The sequence below is a fragment of the Bicyclus anynana genome, chromosome Z (assembly GCF_947172395.1).
Source record: "Bicyclus anynana chromosome Z, ilBicAnyn1.1, whole genome shotgun sequence".
Classification (NCBI taxonomy): domain Eukaryota; kingdom Metazoa; phylum Arthropoda; class Insecta; order Lepidoptera; family Nymphalidae; genus Bicyclus; species Bicyclus anynana.
In genome coordinates this window covers 20190507-20212576 of record NC_069110.1, presented here as the reverse complement: position 1 = coordinate 20212576, position 22070 = coordinate 20190507, and the positions used below count along the sequence as shown (strand labels likewise).

The window sequence follows — 22070 nt, the reverse complement described above, 5'->3', positions numbered from 1 at the left end:
TATGTCAATTCCATTCTCTTTTACTATTCGTTAACTTGTCTTTTGCTCTTTTAACACATATTTTATTTTTTTACACACTCTGACTATCCGATGCCCTGTGGTTTCACAAGCGTAGTTAAATAAATAAATAAATAAATATACTTAAACAATACACATCACTATCTAGCCCCAAAGTAAGCATACAGAGTAGCTTGTGTTATGGGTGTTAAGATAGTTGATATTATAATATTAATATACAATTACATACTACATATAAATACTTATATATTGTATAAATACACACAGACACTGGAAAACACTCATGCTCATCACACAAATATTTTCCAGTTGTGGGAATCGAACCCACAGCCGTGAATGCAGAAAGCAGGGTCACTACCCACTGCGCCACGCGGCCGTCAAGTTTTCTTTCCCATGAGAATACCACAAACAAAATATAGCCTATGATACTCATAAATAACGTGGCATTCTAGTGGTAAAATAATTTTCAAAATCGGTTCAGTGCCATGAACTTTACCTCTATAATATTCGTAAAGATTAAGTTTAAGTATAGATTAAAATTAGGTTACTGCAAGGCATGCTGGCGGCTCGAGATCGTTGTGCTTGGAGGTCCATGCAAGAGGCCTATGTCCAGCAGTGGACGTCTATCGGCTGATAAGGTACTGCAAGGCATATGATTTGATTATGCTCGTAAGTATCGTATATGTTCTTTCCTTTCAGGTGGAAATATCGGAGAAAAAAGGAGTTTAAGGTGATTCCGTTTAGTAATCTATCTTTATGTGAAATTTCATCGATGCTGCCAGATAAGCAGGTACCTGAGGCTTAACATCTGCGCCTCATATTGATAGATCTGGAACTAGAAGCCTGATAGGTTAATATATCATAGCAACCAAATGAAAAAAGTAAATATTATGTATAGGTAGAAAGAGAAGTATAAAAGTAAATAAATACTCACTAAAGTACCTATAATATCTTTATTTCTCGTAACATCAAACACACATAATATTATAATATTAAAAAGGAGATTACAATTTTGTGCGTTATACATAGTAATTATATCTTAAAAATATATATCACAATAAGGTATTTTATTTAAACTAATTGATAATTTTACTCGAACCAGAAAAATAATAATATATTTAATGTGATGTTTATCTCGTGAAAAGAAAACATTTTAAGGGTATTTTATACAAAAGGAAAATATGAGAAGAATACCTAATCTTCAATAATAGTCTAATTTTTTCATTATAAATTTGCTATATCTGAACTAACTGGGATAGTAAATATGATCTTCACATATTAATCAAGACATCAAGGGGCAACATGAGCAAGAAACGATTTACAGACAATAGGGATGATGACAGTTTTTTAAATTGTATATAAATTAAGAGTACGCTAATAGTAAAGCAATTTTGTAAAAGTAACAGGGTATCTGCGATCATTACTTTCGGAGCTACAGGGATTTAAAGGGTCAGATTTGCGACGCTGCCGCGGATCCCTGAAAAACGCCCTATACAAAATGGTACGCAATTATGACGTCGTAGGCAATTAATGATCGTTAGATTTGTATGGACGTTTTAACAAAATTACTAATATCTTTGTTATTTCTGCGTTTATGTTTATAGTTCATGTATTAAAAAATATCACATTTAATGTAAGGAAGCTAAAACTGTATGAATTTTCATCTAATTACGATAAAATATTTTTAGTAGATTTTGAAATTTTATAATCTTATTTATTTTTCAAATATCCAGACAATCTTTGCTTTCTAAGTATAAATTAGTTAACATTGACCTTATTTACCCGAATGTATCATAAAAATCAACATATTCAAACCTAGTCATCATCCCCATTATACTATTAAAAATAATAATGTTAGTTAAAATAAAAAGTAACTTATTGTTTTATTTGGAGGGAATCATGGCTATAATTTTCATAGACAATGTACTCGTAATGAAGCTTCAAAAATCATGTTATTGAATTATTGTATTATTAGATTAAGATTTATTTAATAAAGTTAGTTTTAATATTTATTGAAATAAAATAATTATATAATATTATAATCTATGGCGTTGTTTAAGATGGTTAAATTATTGAGTTTAATTTACAGAATTTAATAAGGTGCTATCTCGCAGTTTTATTTTTATCAGAGTTTTGTTATGTCAGAAATCGATTAAAAATACAAAAAAATACATGCATATTATTCTATTCACCTTGACAGGACTACCAAAAGTATCAGAGAAAATGCACCCCTAGGAAAAGATTATTATTTTTCTGGTTAGAATTTATTCATAATTATACATTATTAAAACTTATTAGATTTCAATAAAATAATGTAATGAACCACAAATTCGGAGCTAATTGTTATACCTATGAAGACAGATTCAAAATTCTGTGTTATTTTTTATAATTAATACGTAGGCCATTTATGTCTCTAAAGAACATTAAAATATCTATATTGGATTATTATTAATTGGTTTATAAAATGTTCATATTATTTTATTACGAATTATATTTATAAAAATTATTCGTATGTAAAACAACTTATTAACGACGTATATATCGGGACGGTGAAATCAAATTAAATTCTCTTGATTTTTGTGGAATGGAGTCTTGCTACATAATATCTGAAATCAAAAACAATTAATTTAAATTTATATTGGTACACGAATCTTATAAGAGTGATAATATTACTTATAATTATAATTATGTCTCGGTCATCTCCTCCCGATGAGGTCTGGCAAACTAACTGTGTGTATTCCAAAACTGATACAGGATGGCGCTGATTCATGAAAATACGTTTTCATACTAATTGTTCTACGTCCTACATCACGCTAGCGAAGTGTTTAAGGCTTCGAAGTATATATACAAGTTTTCCCGTAGGATGTTCGGGGTCCAGGTCCTCGGCGTAAACAGAGGTGGAAGTTCCGTTGGGGTTTCCTATGTTATATATTCTCCGGCGTTACCGACCGCGCTAACACATTGCACAGACGACTATCGACTGTGTAGCACATTGCACCTTCGACGTCGACGTGTTAGCACATTGCACAGGCGCGTACGGAACCAAATTCTTAAATGCTGTCCGCCTCTTGTGCCGATGTGCTGGCTTAGAACAAGAGGCGAGTATCCGCACGAGGCCGCTTTGACCCTTATGCTAAAAAATGTTTTATTTTTTACTTTTCTATTCTATTTTATGATGACGAATTTGTTTTATAATCGTTACAGAGGTAAACTCAAAATAATTAATAAAAACATGGTGGTATTATGTCCGAGAAGAACAAAAAATAGGATATAGACCCTTAAAACCTGCTACCAACCAAAGTCACTGCGTTTCAAACATCGTATTCACTTGCCGATAGTATGGTACGAGCGTGAGCTTACAAATTTTCAGCTTCTATAAAATCACTAAGGCTTATCTATCTACATACAGGCTTTCAATTTGAAGACTATTCAAGTCAATTTAAAAAAATTTGAATAACATTATATTTTGTATTTTTTTTATGATTTACGAACGAAATGTTAAAACTGTAACCTAAATATTAAGGACTTCCTATACAAATTTTTAAGCCCTACTTCATCCCCTTCTATTTTTATTTTAGGGTTAAAAGTACTCTTTATTTTGCTCCAAAGTCCCATTTACCATTGTACTAAAATTAATTTTGATCTGATCAGCCGTTTAGCCGTGAAAAAGAGAGACAGACTTACTTTCGCATTAATAATATTATATTGTTGAAAATTGTAAAATAAATTATAAATAAAAAAACTTTTTAAAAAATGCTTTTATTTAAACGCTCTAAAAAGAAGAAAATATTTTTTTCTTTCAAAATTTTAACTATCAACTTATAACCTCATTATGTACAACTTAAATGATAATAAAAGCTTGTCGCGAGGATTAATTATCTATCAGCATTAAATTAAAATTGGATTATTTCCAATTATAATAAAGTTACCAGATCAATTTACATAATTAAATTGGTACTAGTTTATTTTCAAATTGCGCGACAAGCTTTTATTATCATTTAAGTTGTACATAATGAGGTTATAAGTTGATAGTTAAAATTTTGAAAGAAAAAAATTTTCTTCTTTTTAGAGCGTTTAAATGACCAGCAGCAAAGAGCTTCGAGCCTCAGTAGTAGCATTTTGTGAACTGTACAAGCCCAACATAATACAATAGGCAGCATTCTTCCATGACTACAGTTCCATGACTATATTTAGCAGGAAATTGCACAAACTTTCGCATTGATATATTAGTGTGATGTGACCCGGTCAAGCTTCGCTTTTACTTGAGCGCACTTTTTCCCTGCCCTACCCTACTCCCACCCTACACCTACCCTAAAGTCACTCAATTGTTTTTCCTTTACGAAATCTTTTCACTAACACTTGAACTTTATGGTATTGTACTAAAGTTCAAATTGACTTTTAAGTACTTATTAATACGATTTTTTTTTAATTAGGAATATTTTAGAAAAGAATTAGCGAAATCGTTTCAGCTTTCCTTGAGATTTGCACTTATCCATACCATTCAGCGATTCGTTTATATAGAAGATTATAAAGGGGTAAAGTTTGTGTGGTTGTAGGGGTAATCTCTGTATCTACTAATTATCACCGCATTCTCACGGGAACGGGAACTACTGTTTGTATATTAAAATTAGGAAATACACTTAGAATTAGCATAAAATGTGGATTTACCAATAAAACGATAAAATCCTTGTGAAAACCTCTTAATTAGTACGCCTGTATATGATCCGGGTCCATTCCATTTGCATAAAGATCCCACATTTTAGCATAAAGTTTCTCCAACTCACTGGCGCTGAATTTACAGTCGAACAATGTGCTTGTTAACCGGGCATTGGACACTTTAGCTCGAACATATTTCCGACTGAAAAATAAAATCAAACAATATAAAATATGAAAAAAATGCAAACGCTCAGCGCTTAGAAATTCTGTTGCAGTTGACGTGTTTATGATTTGCGTTTGTTCTTAGCATGATAACTCCTGATGCATAACCACGTCTATTTGCAATCCCCCGCTTTTCAATACTAGATGACGCCGCGCGGTTTCACTCGCGTGGTTTCCGTTCCAGTAGGAATACGGGGATAAAATAGCCTACAGCCTTTCTCAATAAATGGGCTATCTAGAATTGAATCAAATCGGACCAGAAGTTCCTGAGATTAGCGCGTTCAATCAAACAAACAAACTCTTCAGCTTTATAATATTAGTATAGGTAATACCTATTTAAAAACCATTACCAAAAAAAATAAACAAAAAGAACTTAATTCTATACATCAAAAACTACTGATCCCATTTCGATGAAAAATGCACTATTACCTAAGTAGTAGTCATGGAGTATCTTTTTCTCTATCTAATTTTTTTTTGTAATCTAACTTATACATAATTTTAAACTAGACACAAACAAACTTACACAATTACACATACTTATAAAAGTTTCACACGTTTAGAAGATGGTAGCTAACACCGAAATATTTTTTTAAATCGGTTAAGTAGTTTCTGAGATTAGCGCGTTCAAGCAAACAAACAAATAGACCAACAAACTCTTTAGCTTTTTAATATTAGTATAGATTGAAAGCGTAAATTATAGAATTTCATTCTAAATCATTATCACACTAGCTCTCATTCCAATGTCACTAAAGATACGCTAGCATACCGAATTAGCGTCCAACAGAACGTCAGGAAGTAGATCTAATTTAGCTACCAATATTGTACCAACACATTCAAACAGGCCAAGTTCAATAGAAACTTGTATAGACATTCATTACGACATATTTATCAGAGACTAGTCATGAAGTAGCATCAATAACGTGTCATTTTCATTACGAACTAAATTTGCTCAAATTGCCGCAAGACTATGGATCCTCTACATCATCGGTTATAACAGACAAACTCGAATCGTGTACAAAATCGTGCCTCCTACAAAATTGTATTGAAATCTTATGAACTTCCTTTAAAAATTATCGTAATATCGGCATATCGGAGATAACGAGATCATCACTGATTACTGATAATAATAGGCCGTTTACACCTTCAGATTCACTTGTGTTCTATCGTGACTGATGGTGTAGAGGAAACATTAGCATTAGCTATAATAGTATGAACTTTGAATGACATGCTCAAGGCAACGAAATCGCAATCGCAGCAGCTGCTACTTGTTATGTACAAACGCAATGAATATATTCTCTTTGATATATATTTATATCTCTCTTCCTACGTAATCGAGTATTTAAAAATAAAATTCTCAATGAAATTTATAACGCGAGATCGTGAATGTCACAATAAAAACAAAAAGGGAAACGGTGTGAGATGTGAGATTTAAAGTGTTTTATATATTATTGACTGACACGTCCTTCTAATGGTATGTTCAAGGAATTCAAGCTCTTTAATTATCAGTAATTGCCCATTTTAACGCGTACTACTTTTCTACTATTTTATATTCAACAAGAAGCCCTTGACTGCGAATACACCTAATAGTAGGGGAGCCGAAGCTAGGATTTTTGCAGTTACTGGAGCAGATGAACATAACGAAGTATTAAACCTTGCACGTTGTTCAGTACCTCCTCAATGAGCCCTTAATGTCGCCTCCTTAATGTCGGTGGGTACGTTTAAGGCAACCAAAAAAAAAACTAACTTCATAAATACTCAAGCAGCACGTCAGATTAATATAAGATAGGTGAGTAATTAGCTAAAAGGCGTGCATTTTGAAAATCTGTCAATTTGAGCGTAACAAAATAAAACCCTCATATTTCTGTTATCAAGCCACGAACGCGGGTAATTTTTTTACTTATTTTGAATGACATAATCTCCTGAATAATCGTTCATGTTTTTTGATGATTTTAGTAAGCCAATGTAATAAAAGTTGTCTTTAAAGATTCTAGTTTTTCCCCACCGCTAAAAACGAAAAAGGTATATTCCTTCTATCATCTAATCTACCAAATCTTATGGTTTCCAATGACGCTTTAATAACTGCAAAATTTAGAATTCCGGGCTCCCCTACTATAATGACGACTGACGATTCAGAAAAACTTACTTAGTAGAGGTAATCGCTACGTATTTTTTCCCCGCCTAAACCAATTTAGAAATATAAAGTCCTAAACTGACCCAAGCTACGAATCGAAGTACTTAGTAAAAAACTCGCACAGATAAATTTAAAGCAAGCCAAGAGATTAATATACGGTACATAATAATGTATTAGATTAATCAAAGGTAATTGTATTAAATTTGTGTTTCGCTCTGCTAATGTATTGAGTAGATAAGTACCAGCGTTTAATTTATAACTATTGAATGTATCCACTTCAATAAATATATCGGATGATTTTGCATTGCTTTCCTCGAAATGAATAAAATTATTCAATTCAATATATTATTGAAGAGTCCTTACTATTGGTAACTCGTTCCCAACTTCACTGCAATTTCTTCATAGTCCTGCAAGTCTTTTGCTATAAGTTCAGGACAGTTAAGGGTTTTGAGTTGTGATGCAGCGACCCTGAAATTGATAGTAAAAAAAAAATTATTATATGGTACGTTTCAAACATTAAAATATTATTAGCAGACGGCATGCGTTTCACTAGCATAGTTCCCGTTTCCGTGGGAATACGGGGATCAAATATATAATTGAGAAAACAAACCCCGTGTATAGAAAAAGAAGACCATCTCTTGAGATTCATTGTGTTTGTTATAGCGTTTAGAATGTCACTCACAATACATTTTTTTTGAAGAATACTTGTCATATCTTTTAAATATGAACAATATGGGTTCCAACCCATTGAGCTATTGAGGCTTAAAACTGTATTTTTACTAATGAAATAACAATTGGCATCTAAGTGTGTAATTATATGGAGGCGTGTTTATTACCAAAGTACTTCGAAACGACTGGGCCGATTTGAATGACACAAAATGTGTGCATATCGGGGAGGTCTGAAAAACTGCCAACATCTTTTTTTCATATAACTTAGTAAATATTTTTTTAAGGCAAAACGACGTTCTCTCGGTCTCCTAGTTTCTAGTTTGATACGAAAGTAAGTCCATCTGTCTGTCTGTCTGTCTGTTACGTTTTCAGGAGATAAATTGGAGCTTGGAGCAGAACGTAAGCTAATTTTTATCTCGGAAAAGTCCATGGTCCCCGCGGGCGTCCGCTAGTAAGTCCATAATTTATTTTGATATAATCACCTTGAAGCTAAGGTTTCCCCTGGTAGAGTTACTACGGGAGTGCCTGCCCATAGAATATCCATCGTAGTCGTATGACCATTACACAAAGGTGTATCTAAACAAATATCGGCTAGCTGTCCTCGTCTAACGTGTTCTTCTTTACATGCAATTTTGGAAAATACTAAACGGTCAAAAGATAACCCTGAAACATAATTGACAAATTTAAAATAATATATTAAATAAATAAATTAAAAATCATTACACAGTATATTAAAATTTATTACCTAAGTCGTGTACGTAGCTTTGAAGATTTGGTTTTCCAGCCCTTGGGAATGTAAGGAGCCAGAGCACACTATTTGGCACTCTTTTTAATATATTCACCCAGACTGCCATCATTATTGGATCCATTTTATATAATTGGTTAAAATTACAGAAAACTATCGCATCTTCCGGCAGTCCATAGTGTTTTCTTGAAGTATATACTATATTATCGTAAACTTCTTCCCCTGAACATATTCGTTTGGTACTTTGATTTAAAGATATGCCATTTTCTACTAACACATTATTTATATATATCTGTGAAACAAATGAAGATTAAATATTAAATTTTCGTAAACAACAACTATTACATTATTACTATTAGTACTTAGTACCTGATCTCGCTTTTTTATGGTCGCTTCAAACTCATATTTAGGAATGTGTATTTCTCTTACATCTATACTAATTGGTTCCAAGTTTTCAAAAGATATAACATCATTATAATGTTTTACCCCAAAAAGAGTGTCCATATCTACATATTTTGCTGCATTTATAACAGCCACATTGTCACTGAGAGCTTTTTCGTCTTTTATTTTAATATTATAACGATGTTCTAAATGTGGAAACATTTGTTTGTGATCACCAACGAAATAGGTATGTGGCATAAAGGCAAACTTTTCACTGAAATCATCTGATGTGGATTTCGGACTCGAAATTTCATCTGTTATAAAATAATCCATGTATTTTGCACCGCTTGTTCCGGGATATCCGAGCCACATAACTTGGATAGGTGCAGATCTAACAGCGAAAATTTCATTTCTTGCGCCTTTCGTATAACCATTCATATTGACTAATATATTTATACTATGGTTGTTAATAATTTTGGCTGCCCTAATGTTGCACTTTATTTGAGACAAATCAATAAAATGTTCTGATTCATTTACTATTTTACTACGGAATGTGGTACCATCGTCTGGATTCAAAGAGTAACAAAAAATTTCTACTTTCTCGCGATCATGCATTCCAGGGATTGACTGCATTAGATGTGAAGTTGGATGGTTACCAAAATCACTGCTAACGTAGCCAATACGCAAACGTCCTTTTAGTTTTCTTGGATATCTGAACATGCTTCTATTGCACATGCTAACTTTTTCTAAGTATAAATTAGCATGACGTGCAGCTATTTCCTTTCTAGCTCTATTTGTCAATGGATACAAGATGGAATGATGTGGGTGTACAGAACATAACTTATTACTATTTAATAATTGGTCTTCAACAATTGCAATGATGGTAAACATTCGTTCGTCATAATCATCCCAATTACAGACAATCTGTAAACAATGTGCTAAATTGCAGTAGGCATCTGGGAAGTCAGGTTTTATGTTCAATGCCATTTTGTATGATTGGATAGCATCAGTGATATTGCCCAGATCTTTATAAATACTGGCTAAGTTGCAATGCGCGTCTGCCAGATGTGGATTTATTTCTATAGCTTTTTTGAAACTCATTAGGGCACCGTTCGTGTTTTGCAGTTCTCTGAAGGTATTTCCCATGTTACTGTATGCATCAGCAAATTTTGGTTGTATGCTGACGGCTTGTTTATAATGGTATAAAGCTTCTTCAAGTTTACCTGTAACAGATATATCAGAAAACTTCATTCCTATATTTAACATAACTATTTATTGGCACTAAAGACTTAGGCATGCTGATCAGCGAGTCAGGTCTCGGTTCTTATCCTTTAAAATTTATTTTAAAAATAAAATATAAATTATTAGTAAACGTCCATTGTCTTAGGACAGGCTTTGTCAACGCAAACTAATTAGGTCAAGAGAGAAAAGAAAAAGGTGTGGTAGGAATTAAATATTGGTCTTATTGATAATTGAAACGTACAACTTTGCCAGAAAACACTTAAAGTAAAGTCAAAATCCTTCAGTCAAGAAGCAGCTGTTACATCGCATAACTTATTATGAACTCCCGATGCAAAAAAAGATGTGTTGTAACGTTGTCTTTTATATGTGTACTAGCAGACGCAAGCGACTTCGTCCGCGTAAAAATCGCTCTAAACTTTCTTTCCCTATTTAATCCCATAATGTTTTTATGTTTATAAAACGTTATCGAATCTATAATTAACACATGAACGATATTTTTTAATTTATTTTTTTTAACCCTTTTGTGGTAATAAATTTGAAAGTTATCAATAGCCAATATAGTCAATAGTCACTATCCATTTATTTCAATTAGGCTTAGTTTACAAGCATTTTCGAAATGTCAGGCATTAATATTATAATGGTGATAACAATTAGTCGAAAACTTAAAATTAAATTTACTAGGGTTCCAAACACGCCTTGGTCCGAGAAGAGCCCACACCAATCTCAGCCAATCGAATCACATTATTTTTAAGCTTGTTTCTGTTAATACACACGCCGATTTTTATAAATGTGTCTGCCCAAATTTGGCGTTTTTGACTTTTACGGAAAAAGCAAAGGTACAGCCATGTCTTCAGTTTAATCATATCATAAATAAACTCCATCGTCCGTCGTTGTCCGAAGTCGGTCGGTTAAAGTATGACATGTTTTAGTAAGGTGAAGGTAACCTTACCAAAACTTTTGATAGAGTCCATTGAGAAAATCGAATTAATCACTTAATTGCTTAAGAATTCTGCTATCGCGACGCCGGAGTAAATTCACATTTAACATCATGGGCTCCTCTACTACAAGAGAGTTGCCTTTTTACATTACATTTTTTAACTGTAAATCTATCTGAAACTCACCCTGCTGTTGCAAAAGTGACGCCAAATTACTATGAGTCGCGGCAAAATTGGGAAACTCCTCCAAAGCTTTTAAATACAGCCTTGTCGCTTCCTCTATTTTCCCTTGTTCCCTTTTAACGTTCCCAAGATTGTTAAGTGTATCAACATGGGAAGGGCACAAAAGTAGGGCTTTATTGTAACATTCTTCCGCCTCAGTCACACGGCCTTTTTCTTTGAGTGCGTTGGCAAGATTACAATAAGCGTCCGGGAAATTGGGTTCTAGTTCGATGGCTTGTCTGTAGGTGTCAATGGCAAGGTCTATGAAACCTTGTTTGTAGTAGAGGCATGCCAAGTTCCCGTGTATCACACCATTGTTCGGCGTCAGTTTCAGCGACTGGAGATACACTGCGGCCAGCGCCCTGAAACAATAAACATCGCTGGGTCACTTCACACTTAACCGTAATAAAAATTCCGCGTATATACATATTACCCATTTAAATATTTTTTTTTCTTTTTCTGTTACTTTGAGAATGTAGATTTCTAAATGATAGTGTACGAATAGCTATATAATGTTGTAGGTGTATGAATTTCTTAAATCTTTCTCATACACTTTTAGTAAAATCGTAATAAACAAATATACAAAAAATAAAATATCTCGTTTTTTTAAATATTAGTTTAGACACAGATAAAATAATTAAGGACTTTTATAATAATTTTAAGTTAACAACTTTATTTATTATCATAAATAATGTAATAGAATAATAAAAGGCGAAAGTTTGTGTTTGTGTGTGTGCATCCGATTTGAAATTATGAATGAAGATATATTACAACTTGTAGTATTTCATAGACTACATGCACATAAATCTTAATAACAAGACACTGGAAATGTTACACGTAGAGTGCACAAAATCTCAAGTGAGCTTCTCTACTATTTGTTTAAATACAAAATGGTGTTTTATAATTATTAAACTACATTGTCTCTTACGCTTTAAAACAACTAACAGAAAAACAGAAATTTATGACTTACACGCTCAGCGACAACTATTTTCAATACATAAGTGCTACAAGATATTTCTAGTGTCATGTTATTACGATTTTTGTGGCTTATGGAAAATCCGTAGTTCCCTGGAGATTTGTAAAAAAATGAATTTTATACGTATGATAATATCATCAATGCTAGAGGCATCATCAACTACCAAAATGTTATATTGTGAGGATTGTAAGGAGGTTGGCGAAAGTGGGAGTCACACTCTGAAGTGTCGTACACTCATACATTTATATTGATTAAAACTATTAGCTTAAAGATGCTTGTACAAAAAATATTGAGATCTTACAGAACGGGAACCAAAAAAAAAAGTGCGTTTTATTATCAAAAAAAGTCGTCCGCAAAGTACCTTGTCGTATTTATGAAGCAATCACGCAGTTGTATGCCAGCGGCGGTGTTTTTTTACATTTATGAATAGATACACCTAACTAATTTAAGGTATATCTTGTCTCCCTGCTTTTCAAGACTGCTTACCATTTACTTTATTCTTAATGTAATCACGATAAACTACTATTAATAGGTTTCCATTATGCACGCTACCTCTATCAGCTAATCCCAAAAAAAAGTAATCTCGCCATTCTCCTTTACAGTTCGTCGTAGTTTTCATGATTGAAAGCCAAACATTTTCGTCACGATTATGTGTGAAGGCACCCATAAAAATCTATCGATGATAGAGAGTGCTGTAGTAATAAATCCATCAACGAATTGTTTGAAATATGTAGTTTAGTGTATGACTCTGTAATAGTTCGTTTATTTCGTTTTAAGATATCGGGAGAGCTGTTCCTTAGCTACCTAATAAATCTTTGCCGGCAGTAAAAAGATGTTTCGTGTTTGATACGAACACAAGTAAATTTAGAGATGATTAATTAAATTCCATTTTACATAACGTTTATTTGGTTATTAATATTATCTTAGGATCCTTTCATCTTTATGAAACTCGAATTTGGGATTGTTTATCCAACTATGTAAGCTCTTTCGACTCGTCAAATCTTATTCCATCTTTTTGATGTTATACAAGCTTTTGCCTGTAGGTACGCTCATATAAATGTATATTTTCCCTACTGGTGATTAGTGACTTAGTGACTGATGACTATCTAACGTAATGCATTGGTTGGTTTTTTGACTACCTTCGTTTAATACCCTGCGGGGCCGACCGAAATTTTCTTAACTAACATGTAAATAATAAAAAAAAAAATAAAAAGTAAAAGACTTTGCAGCTGTGTGATCATGAAGTCCTAGGTGCAACTCCTTGGTAGAGCTATCAAATATTAAGTGTTTCTCCCTTCCAAATTTAGTAGCACCTAACGGACACCCGCGACTTCTTACGCGTGGATTTCAACCCCTTCCACAAATCCCGCGGGAACCATGGATGCATATAAACCTTTCTCTTCCATAACTCTATCTATTAAAAACCGCATCAAAATATCCGTTGCGTAGTTTTAAAGATTTAAGCATACATAGGGACAGAGAAAGCGACTTTGTTTGAAACTATGTAATGATAATGCGACAGTTATGTCTGTCCTGTCATCATACCTAAGCACCTGAAACTAATATTTAAAAAGTCAAACTTCTAAGCCCGCCAACGTGTATCGTATTAACGTGGTGGGTTGAAACTCTTTATCCCATTTTATAAATGACTAGCGGATGCCCGCGTCTTCGCCCGCGTGTAACTCGATGTAAACTTTCTACTACCCCTACCTACCCCTACTTCTACCCTACCCCTACCCTATCCCTGCCATATCCCTACCCTACCCCTACCCTACGACGATTCGAAAGTACCAAGAAACGTTTCATAAATATACCTTACGCCGCCTTGGTGACGCCCACTTCGCAACGGGCCGTGTAGCAGAAATCGTAATATTTTAATTTCGCCACAACTTCAAAACCAAGCGTTCAAATTTAATTATTCAAAAACCAAATAATATCTATATAAACTGGACTTAGTGGTAAAATAGTTTATTTTGATAAGATATATATAGATAGCATGAGTAAAATAAATGCGTTTAAATGTAGTCCAAAAAATACAAAATTTTTAAATAAAAAAATGGTTGTTGTGCCTCACTTGACATATATAGCTATAGTGTGTTGCGGACTTTTTTGTAGATATTTATAAGATCTACAATTAATTAGAACATTTTATGGTTCTATCTTTTATAGTTTAGGCAGCGTACGCTAAATAAGTAACTTTTCTGGTTATTTTTTTACACCTTGTGTCCGAAAAACCCAAAAATCTTACGGAACCCTATTTTTTTCCAAAATAAAATTAAGCCTATGTTACTTGTGAATAATGTAGCTTTCGAATGGTGAAAGAATTTTTAAAATCGGTCCAGTAGTTTTTGAGCCTATTCATTAAAAACAAACAAACATACAAACAAAGTTTTCCTCTTTATAATATTATAGTATAGAAGTATAGATTTTGCATGGTGCATTCGTTCGTCTTCCGTCCGTTTTCTGTCAATCTATCTGCTTGTAAATCTGTTTGTAAATCTCCTTTAGTCTGTCCAATATATATAAAATAAAATATTTCTAAGAACATAATACAACACTAATTTCCTACTCTAGAATCTATTACTTGATTTTCTGATTCAGTGATTTACCATTCCAGAAACTGACGTGACCTCGTTCCGTCAGTCCTATCAATACTCTATACAGTACCTTCCTATTGGCGTAAGCGATTATCGACAACTAAGCTTGTTTATACCTATCTAACAAATTGCAGGATAACATATATTTTACCTAACGAATAACAGAAATTTAACAATGTGTCTAAAAATCGTATATTAATTGATAACCGACTCCAAAAAAGGATACGGTTCTCAATTCGCTTCGAAAAATTCGATTCCAAGAGATCCGTAGAAGAACCAGAGTCACCGACATAGCTCAACATGTCGCGAAGCTAAAGTAGCAATGGGCGGGGCACATATTTCCAAGAGCCGATGGACGTTGGGGTCCCAACGTGCTGGAATGGAGTACAAAGCGCAGTGTTGGTAGACCCCCCACCGGATTGACTAACAACATCAAGTGAGTCGCAGGGATTCGCTGGATGCAGGTGGCTCAGGATTGTGATGTTTGGAAGTCCCTACAAAAGGCATGTTTCCTGCAGTGGACGCCCATCGGCTGATATGATGATGATGATGATGATGATATATAGTAATTCAAAGAGACCACTACAGGGTCTGACCCCTCCTTATAGATGAGGGGATATAGAGCTGGAATTCACCACGCTACTCCAATGCGTACCATCATCAGATGTTAATGATAACGAAGGACCCACTAGATTCCCAACTCTGGGCTGCGAATTATAACTAAAAACCTTAAAGCTCAGTGTCTTACAGCCTGACCCAGGTATCGAACCCAGGACTTTATTATTTACTGGACTACTGAGACAGATAATTTTATCACAGGAAAACAATTGAAACCTCTTAATTTTGTTAAGTCCGTACAAAAGTTTGCGCGCAAACCGCTATAAAGTTTTTGTAAGACGTACTCAATGAAAACCGTCCTTGGGTAAACGTTTAAATATACAAGGTATTTTATTTATAAACAGGTCAAATCAGTAAATCTAAACTAATCATAAAGACATCATTTTTCGTTTGGTCGTTTGTTTGTCATGAACAGGCCAAACTACAAGTAACAAAGTATATTTTATATATTAAAGCCAATAAAAAAATCTCAATATTTAGCTATAGTACTTACAAATACCTAACCTACAAACTTCTAAATTCCAATTAAAAATTACTTTATCTGTATAATACCTACTAATAGATAAAGGAGGTAAAGTAATTAAATAAAAGTTTGTGGTATTAAAGGAGGGTAATATCTGGACCAACTGAACTATTTTTAACTGTTTTAAATTATATTGTTTCTAGAAAGCAACGTTATTTGTGAATATCATATGCTATATTTTTATCCTTGTATTTTCACACGAACGGGATCTACTAGGGTAAAACCGTCGCTAGTCCTACAAATATTATACACACGAAAGTTTGTGTGGATGTTTGGATGTTTGTTACTCTTTAAAACCGCAACTACTGAACCGATTTGGCTTAAATTTGTAATGGAAATAGATTTTACTCTGGATTAACACATAGGCTACTTTCAATCCCGGAAAAATCAATGGCTCCCGAGGGATTTGTGAAAAAACTAAATTTCACGCGGACGAAGTCGCGAGCGTCCACTAGTTTCAAATAAACTTTACAATTACTTTTTATCGCGGAAACGTCTATGGTTCTCGCGGAATTTGTTAAAAATTGAATTTCACGTAGACAAACCCTCGGACGACCGCTAGTATGTAGTCCTCAATAAAATACTTTAATGAATTTATAAATGTTCGCTCACTTAGAACTATTTCACTCGGAGTGAAAATGTGAAGCCGCATTTTCACGGAACCTTATTCGAATTGCGTCCTTTCATAAAGTTTCCTTTATGGAAGCCATACAATAGCAAGTACGTCTTGCTTTTCTTAAGATTGTTTACCTTTCCAGAAGGACAATTTACTAATCAATAATCAACTACTAAAAATAACTACCACCTTCGCATGTACCGAAGCTTTTAACAAAGTAATTAGTATACTGAGCGGTAAACAAGTTACGTATAATTTAAAAAGTAAAAACAGAATATAAGAAAAATTTGTTGTTTGAGAAGCAGTTACATATAAAACGAGAGCCTCTATAAACGAGAGAGAAATTCTAGGGGTAGATAAAATCCGTTTGTTGCGATTCGTACGATGCGGATCAGTGGACGCACTTGTATGACTTTCTATACAAATAATACTAAAATCCGTTCAATGCGATACATATTATGCGGATCAGTGGACGCACTTGTATGACTTTCTATACAAAGAATATTAAAATACGTTCAATGCGATACATACTATACGAATCAGTGGACGCACTTGTATGACTTTCTATACAAAGAATACTAAAATCTGTTTAATCCGATATGTGCAATGGGAATCTGTGCATGCCTGGCATCTACCGTAAATTTAAAAATCCGTTTGATGCGGCGCGTCCGATACGTACAATGCGGATCTGTAGACATTTGCCATTTATCTACTGTAAATTTAAAAATCCATTTAATGCGATGGGTCCGATATGAGCGATGCGGTTCTGTGAAAGCCTGCCATTTATCTACCGTAAATTTTAAAATCGGGTTCGGATAGTGTTGGTTGGGTTTCGATTACTGTTGTATGTGACATCCTACGGGGTGTCAAGAGCCCAGAACATGTAAGTGTGTCTACAACAGTTTAGCAGCCGGGGATCGAACCCACGACCTCTCAACGTTGACCTTAACTGCGGAGCTACTAAAGTTTAAAAATCCGTAGATTCAAATAAAACCAAGTTAACACATTACAATAACAGATATAATTAATTAGTACTTTCTTCGTTGGTACAGTTGTTAACGTATGTGGCACGAGATCGTGGATTCGAGTCCTGAGTCGTTTTGGAAATTCTGAGCTTTTATTCCTCTAATAAATATTCAGTAAAAAATCTCAGTACAGCGTTACGATGGTAACTGTCGCTCACAATCATTATTAATATCTAATAATGCTTGTTAAGTGTCGCCGCACACGGGCACCTCGCGACAGCTACAAACGCCGCTACAAGAAGCAAGAAGGGGCCACAAAAGTAGCTGACGCGCGCGACAACCACTTGTGGTCGGTGGCTGCCACTTGTGGTCGGTAGCTGCCACTTTTTTAACCCATACATGCAGTATATAATCGCGCGAGTGGCGTGTGGTGGCGTTTTGTGTCGGTGTTTATAGCTTGGCAACTTCGTTCGTAACACTCCTGATGTTGCGTGTGTAGCGGGGGGCGTGTAGCGATGAATGAAAAACTCACGACTGATACACGTTACTTCGCACGATTTCACACCCACGCAGTCTTTCCGCCCGTCACCCGCATATCAACGAAACTGCCAGACGATAGTGGCCGGTGCGGGCCACAAGAAGCGAACAGCGACGATTGTAGCGTCTGGCGGCCACCGGCGTTAACCGTGTGCGGCGAGTCCATATAAAATGTATAAAATGTTTTTGCTGGTGGGAGGCTTCGGCCGTGGCTAGTTACCACCCTACCGGCAAAGACGTACCGCCAAGCGATTTAGCGTTCCGGTACGATGCCGTGTAGAAACCTAAAAGGGGTGTGGATTTTCATCCTCCCGCCCGCTTTCATCTTAGACTGCATCATCACTTACCATCAGGTGAGATTGTAGTCAAGGGCTAACTTGTAAAGAATAAAAAAAAACAGGAATAAAACTACAGGAAATATTATGCAGGTAGCATAGTTTTGTGGTTGCGACCGGTGGCCCGTGTGCGGGAACACGCAGCAATTTAACAATATTATCCCAAGCCCACCAACCCGAATTAAAGTACTGTTGTGGATCTAAGATTGATCTTAAACCCACAACATAAATATCTTCTCTCATATATGGATGAAAGGCTTGCTTGTAGCGGGCCTTTAAAATCGACGAATAATGATGATCATGATGATGATGATTGGTAACCTTACAACTAATATGGAAACAAACACTGCGCTGATTTTTAGGGTACCGTAGTCCATACCTTATAGTCCGTACAGTATAGTGTCGCCTTTTCACGTCTAAAAAAAGGTAAAAAAATAGAAAAGAAAACATTTTTTGGGGTTCCTTTCCTATATGTAAAGTGAGGGTGATTTTTTTCTCGTCTATGCCATAGTGATAGTATGTATCATTATAAGGGTTTAAAGAACTCATTCAATCTACAAAACCCTACACTGCGCGTGGCCGACACGCACTTGGCCGGTATATTTCAAATTAGTTTTGTATATTCAAATAAAATCAAGTTAACAGAGACTATAATAATTATTTAGTCAGTTGCTGAAAATAATTAGGCAACCAGTCGACGGAAAAAAGTTGAACGTCACGGCAACATTCCGAAATGGATATTTTCCAAATAATGTGCGTTTTAACACGACTTTGATGGATTGGCGAGTCGAAAGACATTATTTTTGCGGCATCAAGATCTCGGAGTTTGCTTGGATGAATTAACGTTTTATTAGATCGTCTATCTTATACCTCTGTAGACCGAATAATGGTTGCTACGAGTAGATTTGGTGTAGTAGATTTTTTAACAACATTATTAATTTTTTAGTTAAAGTACAAATAATGTTTATTTCTCGATTGGACGATACAAAAATCAGCAGCATTTAGAATATGCATATTCATTATCAGCGGACTCAGTCGAGCTTGACTTTTGACAGCTTTTTTTTTATTCTTTACAAGTTAGCCCTTGACTACAATCTCACCTGATGGTAAGTGATGATGTAATCTAAGATGGAAGCGGGCTAACTTGTTAGGAGGAGGATGAAAGTCCACAGTCCTTTCGGTTTCTACACAACATCGTACCGGAACGCTAAATCGCTTGGCGGTACGTCTTTGTTGGTAGGGTGGTAACTAGCCACGGCCGAAGCCTCCCACCAGCTAGACCTGGACCAATTAAGAAAACCTCAATCGGCCCAGCCGGGGATCGAACCCAGGACCTCCGTCATTAAATCCACCGCGCATACCACTGCGCCATGGAGGTCGTTAAAAGAATAACGCAAGCAACCAATCGCAAGAAAGCTATCGGCGACAAACGGAATTTTTAGCCGTTTATAAATGATCTAATAATGCATTTCGAAGATCCTTGACGACTTCTGTGGCGCAGTGGTATGCGCGGTGGATTTACAAGACGTAGATCCTGGGTTTGATCCCCGGCTGGGCCGATTGGCTTCGGCAGTGGTTAGTTACCACCCTACCGGCACAGACGAACCGCCAAGCGTGGATGTTTATTCTACTCCTAACAAGTTAGCGCTTTCATCTTATAATGCATTATTTTTTATCATCAGGTGAGATTTTAGTGAAATGCTAACAAGTAGATACTAAAAAAATATAAAATAAATAAATGCTCAATATTTCATAGTACACTACCAACCAATACCACTGAGCTATAATAGCCCAGTGGATATGACCTCTGCCTCCGATTCCGGAGGGTGTGGGTTCGAATCCGGTCCGGGGCATGCACCTCCAACTTTTCAGTTGTGTGCATTTTAAGAAATTAAATATCACGTGTCTCAATCGGTGAAGGAAAAGCATCGTGAGGAAACCTGCATACCAGAGAATTATCTTAATTCTCTGCGTGTGTGAAGTTTGCCAATGCGCATTGGGCCAGCGTGGTGGACTATTGGCCTAACCCCTCTCATTTTGAGAGGAGACTCGAGCTCAGCAGTGAGCCGAATATGGGTTGATGACGAATTTCATAGTAAATCCAGGACTCTCAATATATAAACCAAAAAACCGATTGATTAACAAAGCACTAAAAAATAGTAAATTCAATTAATATAAAATTCAATCATTCCGTTATTTTGATATTTAAAGCTCCTGCAGAGTATTGCTAATTTGTAGAATAAACAGAAAACCAATTTATTTTTCATTATGACATTGCAGTCCGTTCATTTATTCAGTACAAACAGAGAGCTACACAGTTTGCAACGGACACGGATATATAGCGCAGCTATGAAAAGTTATATTCTGTAATAAAGAACGTCACCTTTTGAAAATCTGATAAAGCTTTCCTTGAATTTTCTTTGTTTATCATTTTCGCCCCTTTATTGTATTTTTCACCAGTAAAAGCTTTAATTCAGTATTTTTTTTAAATGTATTGCACTATAATATGTTTAAACATCACTAATCTGATTTTCTCACTGCTGAGTTCGAGTCTCCTTTCAGAATGAATCACAAAAATTATGAAGTAATACAAAATTTTATTATTTTTTTTGTTGCTCCAGTTAACGTAACCATTGGTAGATGTTATTATCACTAGGTATATACAAAAAGATTTAACATTATTATTTTATTTTGAAACCAGCCTACTGTAGCTATTACAAAAATAATTTTCTCATGAATTGTAAAAAAAAAAAAATATTAAAAATCAACTTTTATCTTTGGTATATATCACTTTGTCTGGAAATTATTTTCCATTCAAATTTTTGTGTATGAAAGTGTGTATTTGAAAATCGCAAAATATAAATAAAGGTGACACATAACTAACCTTTTCATTTTATTTTTGATCCAATCGACGCAGCCGCTGGAGACGCCCGCCGCGTCCGCGGGCCGCGGCGGCGCGATGTTGATGACAGTGTACACGACCACGCATTGGTATTCCATACTACGAACATGTCCTCAGAGCCGCGCGACGATACTGAGACGTGTCGTGAGACGCGCTCGCGCCGCCGGCTAGAGACGCACGCCCCGACCTTCACACGCGGTCTCCCTAAAGCTAGTTACTCATGCACGTGTGCAGCTTTACTATATTGGCACGCTTTATATTTATTTTTTAAACATATAAAATCATATCATCACACTAATGTTATAAAGGCGAAAGTTTGTGTGTAAGTGTGTAAGTGTGAAAGTGTGTAAGTGTAGTGTGTAAGTGTGTAAGTATGTTTGTTACTCTTTTATGCTGCGGCTACTGAAGCGATTTGGCTGAAACTTGAAATGAAAATAGATTTTACTCTGGATCACACTAATATTATAAAGGTGAAAGTTTTTGTGTAAGTGGGTAAGTGTGAAAGTGTGTAAGTGTGTAAGTATGTTTGTTCCTCTTTTACGCTGCAGCTACGAAAGCGATTTGGCTGAAACTTGGAATGGAAATAGATTTTACTCTGAATTAATACATAGGCTACTTTTTATCCCGAAAAAATCCATGGTAACCGCGGGATTTGTGATAAACTGAATTCTACGCGGACGAAGTCGCGGGCGTCCGCTAGTTAAAAATATGACCAATATTTCCTTCCAATTACGCTGCAGGCCAATTAGTGCGTTGCGCTACGACGTTGCAACGGATCAA

General features: G+C 35.1%; 1 protein-coding gene across 2 annotated transcripts; it reads right to left on the bottom strand.

Moving 5' to 3' along the window:
* Positions 1–956: 956 nt before the first annotated feature.
* Positions 957–21571, bottom strand: LOC128199723 (UDP-N-acetylglucosamine--peptide N-acetylglucosaminyltransferase 110 kDa subunit-like). 2 transcript variants are annotated; one of them, XM_052890690.1, is made up of 8 exons: positions 21273–21564; positions 11186–11583; positions 8811–10045; positions 8442–8733; positions 8179–8359; positions 7391–7495; positions 4687–4876; positions 957–2624 (listed from the first exon to the last, which is right to left on the bottom strand). In XM_052890690.1, the coding sequence occupies exons 1-7, from the start codon at positions 21386–21388 to the stop codon at positions 4723–4725; spliced, it is 2481 nt and encodes an 826-aa protein (XP_052746650.1). In that variant the 5' UTR covers positions 21389–21564; the 3' UTR covers positions 957–2624; positions 4687–4722. The 2 variants fall into 2 exon arrangements, 1 of the variants encoding a protein (XP_052746650.1); XR_008252296.1 differs by lacking the exon at positions 957–2624 and having other exon boundaries at positions 4737–4876; positions 7270–7495; positions 21273–21571.
* Between the last annotated feature and the right edge of the window lie 499 nt (positions 21572–22070).